At 38.7% G+C, this 9,484-nt stretch overlaps 1 protein-coding gene across 1 annotated transcript; it reads left to right on the forward strand.

The window, feature by feature from the left end:
• Nucleotides 1-814: 814 nt before the first annotated feature.
• On the forward strand, nucleotides 815-6,346 carry LOC104516592 (cytochrome b5; the record flags this gene model as incomplete). The annotated part of the gene is made up of 4 exons (XM_010160971.1): nucleotides 815-943; nucleotides 2,592-2,621; nucleotides 5,129-5,163; nucleotides 5,890-6,346. Coding segments are annotated over 4 exons (273 nt in total), but the record flags the coding sequence as incomplete, so codon positions are not given.
• Between the last annotated feature and the right edge of the window lie 3,138 nt (nucleotides 6,347-9,484).

Here is a 9,484-nt window from a genome sequence, read left to right on the forward strand (position 1 = left end):
ATGCAATCCCAAAAGTGCATCCTGGGGAAGAATAAAAGTCAATGGAGAACAGGGATTTAGCCTGAGGTATTAAGAAACACTGTGAGGCAACTTCTATAACATCTCAAGGGTTTTATCAGCAGCATGGCTTTGGGATTCTGTAGTCTACTGAAACAAATGGCTATTTTAGAGTCCCCTATGAGCTTTGAATTGTGCTTAAGCGGTTCCAAAGTAGCTGTCTTACTAGCTAACCTTCAAGGGTCCTTTCCAAAATAAACTATTGTATGGTTATCTGGTCCAACCCTCAGTTCAAACTAGGATTAACTTGCGGGTCAGGTTCTGTAGCGCCCTGCCTAGGCAACCCCAAAGAATGGGAATTCTGCATGCTCCCATGCCAACCTGTTTCAGTGCTTGATTGCTTTTTGTGTGAACGTCTTTTTGCTATATCCACCTGGAATGGTCTTGCTGCAACTTACAGGTTTTAACTTCTATCCTTTTGCTGTATAAAGGATTATTTGTATAAACATGCATTTACTGTAGAAGTGAGAACATGGAATGTAACTTCAGATAATAGTTGGGCTATCAAGGCTGACTGATTCTCCTAATGTTCTAAATGCTGGTTGTTAGGCTTAATGCCTCTTACTGCTCTGTTACTGGTGGTGTCGGCTTCAGAGAATACATGAAGTGCTTTAGTCATCCAGAGGGGCTTATGTTTGCTCTGAAGTCTAGCAGCTGATTTTGCAGGGACAGTTTAGCTAATTTTTAGAAATGAATTTCCATTTTTAAAATGTGGAGTACTTTTCACTAACAAATTCAAACTCATTAAAAATTGCAGCATCCAGGTGGTGAAGAGGTCCTCAGGGAGCAAGCTGGGGGTGATGCTACTGAGAACTTTGAAGATGTTGGTCATTCCACAGATGCAAGGACACTGTCAGAAAGCTTTATTGTTGGGGAACTTCATCCGGTGAGTATGTGAAAGTACCAGTACTTGCTGTTTACTGTAGTGGTTTTACATCTAGTTATTTCTCTGATAATTTACCTTAAAATAAAGGAGAGCTGCTAGTTTGGTTGGATGCAAGCCCTGCAGCTGTTTATGGATGGACCTGGACTAGAGATAAGTTCCCCCATTGTGAAGGGATTTGGTTAGCATAGCATAAGGATAGCCACATCTGAAAGTTTTCTGCTTTGAAATATTTCAAAGCAGAAGTTCATGAATAAACTGAATATGGAATCATGCTGGATTTGGTGTACCCTTTGAGCTTTATAATGAGACTCTAACACCTGAAGGTTCCATGTCAGAAAGAACCTCTTCTCGTGTCAGTATGTAGAGTGGTTACTAACAACCGCCTTTATTCTTTCATCACTGTAAATATATATGCCAGGCTTCCATGTAGATCTAGAAGTACAATCCTGGCTCTTGATATGTATGCTTAGAAAATGGCTACTCTAAGCAACTTGTAGTTTGATGCTCTGTCAAACTACAGATTTTGATGCTCTTTGATACCCTTTCTGGGTGCCCCTATTGTGTGCTATATCACTGTTCCCTACTTGTAGTTGTTAGGGTTGTTCATGATCAGTTCCCAACAGATCATCTGTCACTTCCTCTTTTCTATACTGTCCTTACTGTTTCCTGTACTCCTAACAAGCACCTTTCTGCTGCCTCAAGCTTTGAAGGATTTCTTTATAGCTACAGAGCTGCTGTCCTGTCTTCCTTCAGATAGGCCTTATTTTAAGCTCTCCTGCATCCTAATATTGAAAACCACTTGTTAGAGACTTAGGCTGCTAGTGTGTCTTCTGCTTTATTGTCCATCCCTGCCTCTTCTTTCTTCTGTTTTGTGTGTGTTGTCTTGCATTTAGGGTAAATATCAGTGTTATTTACAGTAAGGACCTCTTGGTCCTGTCTTGGGACCTTAAATGAAGCTGAGAGTAGCTTTACTTAAGAAATAATTAATCTCTGATGCATATTTGTCACTTTGCAGGGATACCATCTATTTCAGATGGCAGCTGATAGCAGTAAAGTTGTTCTTTAACCTGGCTTGTAGTCCAGCTCTTTGTTTCACATCAAATGAAAACAGACTCTTGCCAAACAAAGAGCTTCACAGTTTAAATACAGCACCGTCGAGATTATATACTGGTAGGCTTTTTTGTAGTGGATGTGACTTTTTTTTAATTCGAGTTTATGGAAGATCCGTAGAATTTGGGTCCTTTGTACTGGACACTGGACCAGAACTAGGTAGATGACTTTGCCCAGTATCATGAGTAGACTAGTTAAAAGTAAACTAATATGATTGTAGTCAGTGTATAAGCTGAGGTTGTGTGTACTGCTTAGAGACAAAGGAAATGCAAAAACATGGGCATGAGAAAGAATGAAATATAGTGGAGACTCAGGTTTCACTACTTTGCTGTACACTGGGAAGTATGATTTAAGGAAGTGGTCATGTTTATGGTAGTTCAAAATCATACATTGACATCTACTCCTTTGAGTTTGTCTGCTAGGTAAAAATAGGTACACATTAACAGAAGAGGATTGCAAACTGAATTTGGAGATAAATGTTATTTGAATGCTTTGGGGTTTCATCTAAATGTTGGGTCTTTTGCTTGTTTTCTTGCAGGATGATAGAGGGAAGCTTCAGAAACCGACCGTAAGTGTGTTTCTTGAAATGCTAAATGGTTTCTTTTAGGCATTAGGGATGGTGTCTGTCTGTAAATGGTATACCTCCAGAAGCAAAAATAATTCAGCTTGATTTAAGTGTAGTGTTTCAGGACATAAGTCTCAAGGTGAAGCAAGATGAACGGGTTTATTTTCCTGTTTGCTTTTCTCTAGTTTGTGTTGGTTTGAACCAAGAGGTTCCCAAGTGTGATGTTGTTACACTATAGCAAGAGGGTGAATCTAGAATCAATGGCTTTCTAGTATTCTGTTAAACAAAAAAATTTCAGTTTATAGACAGAATGGATTAAACTAATAAGAATTGCATTTTTTCCACCACAAATAATATATGGGTAAAAGTAGTAGAGACTGCAGAAGCATTTGATTGCTGTATTATAGATCATTTAATTTGTAATTGTGAACACTTTTTCTAGATGAAAATATGGCTTGCTTACTGATTGTTTCAGTAGATTGAGTGTGCTGCCAATGTCATATTGCACTTACTGTTTTTTTTCCATTATCTTTAACAAAGCTGTGTTGGTGTTCAAGTATCAAACTCCAAATACAGATGTCCCTTAAAGGAGCAGGTGCAAAAGGGAATAATTTGTACAGTTTCTGCTGCTGCATGAATAGAGGATAGGATGTTTGCTCAAGGCTGGCTTTAACAGTACAACAGTGCACTTAAGAAATAGTTGAAGATTATTTTTTAGGTTAAGTGTAGTAGGAATAAGATCTCACTCTTGCTGCTTGAGAGGTTGTTTCTGAAAAGTAGCACCTTTGAAAGATCTTCCAGTAACATGAATAAGTCAAAGGAAAGAAAGTTAAAGTATGTATATGTATATATACTGAAATGCTCACTACTAATTTTATTATTAAGGACTATATACTACTAAAAATAAGAAATGGAGTGGTGACTGGAATTCAGAGCTTCTTTCCACCAAAAATAACAGCTCCTATTAGACGTATTTTGACATTCAGGGCAGTGTACACTTAAGCTCTAAGAGCAGCCATGAATGCAACTGAGCAACAGACTGCCCAGTGCAAGTTGTAGCTTATAATCCCATGGTTAAGCTCACAGGAATTTACTCAACTGAGGTACTTAGAGTATTAGTTTGGCCAAAATGTGGTCAGTTGGGAGTTAAGATGTCTCTAAATGACTCTTTACTGCACTCCCTATTTGGCTTATTCCCTTGTTCTAGTGTTGATCATAGTTATGTACACTACGCATGTGTATTGATCATTCCGGAAGGAAGCTGGTGTGCTTCTGCCCAGCTGGATGTGTGGGCATAGCTGATAAGGCTGTTTCACTTTGCATTGCCCCGGATGTGTAGTGTGTCAGGTTAGGCCCTTGCCCTGGCTCTCTAGGAGCCGTCAGAAGGCTTTGAGCTTTCAAATGCTCTTCCCGTCCTTGCAGTGTATTTAAAGTACCCTCAGTGTACATGTCCAGTGTCACACTGTTTAAAAAATAGGGTTTGATGAGCCGGGCCATATTGTTACTGTCTTGGTGTGGGAGGGAACCATCCCCCAGCCCTGGATGTGGCAAGTCTGTGGTACAAGGTGTTAGCCTTGATAGTGGGGCACAAGCTGTTCCATGCTGTTTGGCTTTGGGGTTAGTTTGTCATGGAGGTGTTCACAAGACCAATATAGATGTAATCACCTGAGTCTTATTCTTTTAAATATGGTATTTGTCACATGTAAACCTATGATGATTTGGGGGTTTGAAAAAGTAGCCTGTTTGAACCTATGAGAGGATGTTAGAATCTTTTTTTCTTCAAACAAATTGCAAGTATTCTGATGCTGAAGCAATTAATTTTTCAGTGATGGATCTTGTGCTACTAAATTCAAGTACAGTTTTAACACAAGGATCTTCTGAATGTGTTTAGGGCTATGTGCAATTAGCAGTATTCAGATAAATAAGTCTTCATATGAATTGTCTACGTGTACCCAACTGGGATTTGATCTTGTGGTGCTGATTTTTCTATGGAAACTGAATGAGAAGTCCTACTCAGTATCAGAAACAACTATAGTAACTTGACAGGGTTTTGTGGCATTTCAGGTTGTGAAAGAACCAAAGTTTAATAAGCCTTGTGACTGTAAACTAGTAGCTTTCTTCACGTATGTTCCATGTAAGATGTATTTATGTATTTAATTCAGAGTCTTTTCAATTAAATTTTAGGCAAGTAAAGTATCTTTGTCTTATAAGTGCCTAAAACTTTTCAAATGTAACCTGAGGTTGAAGTTAGTTTCATGAAAAATTTGCAGCAAAATTCCTTGTGGTATTTTTTTTAATAACTTCTGATGCAATGTTGACTACAGAAACTGCTGCTAGCTAGCTTCTAACACAACAGTCTTTTATAGGAAATCTGAGAAAACGCTTTCCAAATGCAATGCACTGAGTTGGTTTCAGATTAGTCCCACTTAGTTTTGAGAAACTGAGGTGCTAGTTAAGATGGAGAGGGATGTTTGCCTGATGTAAATAATTCTTTATGCTTTGCTTTCCAGGAAACTCTAATTACCACTGTTCAGTCTAATTCCAGGTATAGTATGACACCTCATGTCAAACTTAAAAGTTCCTCGTAATTATGTTTCTGAAGCTTAGGAAGCTGAATAGCTGGAAGCTTAGATGTCAGAGAACGGTGCATGAAAACTTCTGTTCTATGCGAAGTCCAAGTTGGCATCTGTGCACCACTTCACAAACATGCTAGCTGCTTGTCTGGATTTTATCTCACATTTGATATGTACCAGTCTCTACCAAATGGTTTATGTCACACAAGCCTTGGTTTCTGGAGGCTGTCAGGTGAATGGAAGGTGCTTGGTGCCATTGATGACTTTGATTTTGCTGACATTGATGCCTTGCTGTTAAAATGTGCTACAGCTGTTGTATCTAAGAAATGAAAGGACTGTGTCTGTAAGAAGGAAAAGCTATCAGAATTGAGAGGAGTGGAAAAAACATTTGGAACACCACTGAATCAAACTTTATATAAAGTTATATCCTGCTGACAACACCCTATTGCTGAAGCCTCAAAGAACTGCTCCATGCCCATCTGAATGGGGAGCTTGCATGTATGAAAGCGTCATGTGATGTTGATACTTAAATGGCTTTTTTACTTGGCTAGAATATTACTGGCCATCCCAGGTGTTCTGTTGCCCAAGCTTTTAAATATTTGTGGTGGCAGGGAGGAAAGCCTTCTTTAAGAAATGACTTTGTTTTTAAAACGTGCTGGTTGACACTTCCTAAACTTCTGTCTCAAACTCTCTTGTAGTTCATGGTCCAACTGGGTGATCCCGGCAATAGCAGCAACTATTGTGGCTCTGATGTATCATTCCTACATGTCAGAGTAAGCGCCTTACTGAGAACTAGTGCAAGAAGAGACTGATGTGAGAGAGAATATAAGCAATCCTAACCTGATTTGTTTCTAGACAAAAGCCTGATGTCTGAAGAAAAATTCACCTTTTTCAAAACACTGAACAATTCTTTTCTGCTGTGCACTTTTCTTAATACTGCCTTCTTATTTGCTGTTCTGAAGTGATTAAAAAGGCAGCATTTCTCTTTTTGTATAACAGTTTTATCTTAATTAATCATTTGATAGCTGTATTGGTTTATGTTAGAAAATTTTGTATGTAACAACCTGATTCTAGTTATTTCTTTGATATCTAATGGAGTCCATAGGACTCTTCTTTACATGTAAATTTTACCAGCTTTAAATGACTACCAAAACTGTGTACATGTATTTATCCATGTATACAACTTCACTTAAGGACATGTTGTCTTAAATGTGGTGTGTTTGAATGAAATGCTAATAAAATGTTACGGAAAAAGCTGAGTGGAGTAGTTGGTAAAGGTGCCTGTAAGCAGCGGGGCCCTACCAATCAGGCTATAATGACCTGATTTCTTTATTTCTTTCTCTCTTGATATCTGCTCTTACAGTTTAGATTCTCCTACTGGTAAACTGTTCTGTTTTGCTCTCATTGAAAAATTCAGTTGAAATATGAAACCCAGTGTTTGGCCCAACTGTGTGTCACTTTTTTGTGAAAAGCAGCTCTTTTCTGCCAAAAAAGACAGAAAAAAGTGCTGTGTAAATTCCACTACAGATAATGTAACTGCTACTAAATAATACTGTTCCTGCCAAGCACTCAGGTAACTCTAGAATTTGTTCTGGAACTTTTAGACTTTTATAAAACTTTCAACTTTGTCATGTACATTGTGAGAGGAGAAACTGATCATGTGGAGTCTATTCCTGACTTACATGCTCCTTGGTGCTTTACTATGAAAAAGATTATTATTTTCACTGCTAAATACAAGATAACTCGAAGTTTGCATTTTGTGGTGAATATTTTTAGTAATTTGTAAATGATCATAAATAAAAGTTTAATTGCTTACTCTTGCTGGCTCAAATTAATTTCGGACTTTTCTGAAGGCCTTGGAAGGGATGCTCTTGCACATCGGGACCAGAAGTACCTGCTTGCATCCTGAAAATAAAGATATGTCCTTTAAACAGAGAAGCTGCATGTAAAAAGTGGGAAGGTGTAATATGGAGCTGTTGGCATAGATAAGCATTTTCATCACCATGACCTGGACACCAACTAGTGACTTAGCAGTGGTTTGGCCTTGCAAGCTCTGCCTCTCTGGCATTCATCAGGACTTGAAGCACTGTTCCAAGGACTGTCTCGTGGCAGGACCAGGGAAGATGCACGCAGTTTAGGTCCTGGGTCAAGTCAAACTCGGGTAGTACACTGTAAATATGAGGTTTTAAAGTGGGGGAGCGGAAGCGTTGTAACTTCAGGAGGTTGTCTGGTGCATATGTAAGAATATGTCAATGCAGGATTCCTTTCAGAATTCCTTAAGGGATTCCTTTTGTGGGAATGCCTTTACTGCTACAGCAAATAAGTATATTTTGTGTAGCTTCAACAGTGAAAGTGTTTCTCTTACGTCTGCGTTCATGTGTTCTGTCAGACTTGGTTCATAGATAGCTGCATGTGCACTTACAAGTATATCCCATCAACTTCTTTACCTTGGAGATTTTAACCTGCAGTCTAAATGGCAGTGTTTGGGTTTGTGTCTAGCACTTAACTTATTTTGTCTTGTTCTTGTCCTAGCTCTTCCTGTGATGCTGGGGAAGCTGTGTTTAAAATTTAGGCTTCATCAACACCTTACAGATAATCTTTGAGAAGGATGTGTTAATTCGGAGGTGGTATTTAGACTTGGAAATCAAATATAATTACTAAACCTTTTGCTTGTTTTTAATGTAACATTTAAATTCACATGTCTAGATGAAGTAAAAGAACAACCATCCTCAACTTTAGAAAGTTTAACCTTTCATATCTTTTTCTTTTGTTAAGAATTTGACTGGACTAACAATATTTGTATTGTCAGACATGGTGTCCATAAGGCAAAATGCTTGTACAAGGCCTTTTTTCCATGCTGTGTATGTTTTGGGAGTTTTAGTTAGGGCATGTTTCTGTTTGGGTCCCATATACTGGATGTTCACTGGGGACTGGAGTGCATTATGCAATCCCCTGGAGTACCTATGCAAGCTCAGTTCCCTCTAAGTCTGTCTGGCATGCACAGGGAATTTCCACAATGTGAACCAGAAATGTGAAGATGGGTAGGCAGTGCTTAAAAACTGATACAACTTTAAAAAGCTAATGTAGGTGCTCATAGCGTGTTGCTTCTTGTTGCTCTATTCCTGTTCCCTTCCACCAGTGCTGGTGTAAGCTGTTCCTCAGAGGTGGGCATGACTGTTTCAGGTTTTTAAATGTAAACTCAAAAAATAAAAAGGAAGATCGTAAGCCTAATTAATACTCAAAGGTTAGAGGAGCTTCTCATCGGGTGTCACATGGCGAGTTTTTATTTGACTGGCTTTTGATGATGAATATGAGAGGCAGAGAAAAGGTGCGTGGGTGTGGTGAGGAATGAATGACTATGCTATTGAAAAACTATTCAAATGAATTAAGGGTGGTCAGTGTTTTTACAGTACGATAGCAAAAAGAATGGAGAGTCTGCTTTATTCTCAGGACAAAAGCCTTTGTCCTCAGATACTGTCTGAAGGTATTTGCTCTAATTGTCTGCTAGTTTGCTTTAATACTAATTTTTTTTTGTTTGGAGAAGCTGGTTTTGGTGGTGAACGCTTTAACTCAGATGTTGTCTTATGCTGTTTACTCGTACAATCTCACAATATTTATACTGCCTTTAAATCCTGAAATAAGTTACTTGAACGTTGAGTTTTTGGCTGTTTTTCTATCCCCTGTTCACAAGAACACATAATGGTAAGAGAGTTCCCGTAAATGCGTTTTTCTATCCCCTGTTGTTCACAAGAACACGTAATGGTAAGAGAGTTCCCGTAAATGGAGGTGGCCTTGGCTTCCTCTTGATGTCTGTGGAGTAATGCCAACACAACTTGTTCGCTTGCTCTCTCTGCTGTGGGGAGAGAAAAACAGTATGCTGGCCCTTTCTCTGGCTCGCTTGCTGTGGCACACAAGTCCAGTGCCTCTCTGTAATGCTGAACGGTGTGCTGCAGTCAGGGTTTTGCAGAATCCTGGAGAAGAACTGGCGTAAGCTGGTATGGAAGCTGATAAATTTTCTTAAGAGGCAAAAAAAAAAGTACCATTTTTATTGTCTGAATGCTTGATTACTGAGGGTAAATGAATGTCTATAAATTCTTGGCCATTTTGAGCAAAACTGTTACTGTATTTTCTGCAAGGCTGGTAATGAAGTTTATTAACCAAAACTCTGTGAGGATGAATGAGCTGTATCAAAGTATCATACAAAACATGTAGAACACTAATAATACTACAACATTTTCTTCTGAATATAGAAAAGGATTTCAGAAATGGCATAGAAGGAACAAGGAGGTGAGG

The sequence above is a fragment of the Eurypyga helias genome, unplaced genomic scaffold, assembly GCF_000690775.1.
Source record: "Eurypyga helias isolate BGI_N326 unplaced genomic scaffold, ASM69077v1 scaffold1091, whole genome shotgun sequence".
NCBI classification, from domain to species: Eukaryota; Metazoa; Chordata; class Aves; order Eurypygiformes; family Eurypygidae; genus Eurypyga; species Eurypyga helias.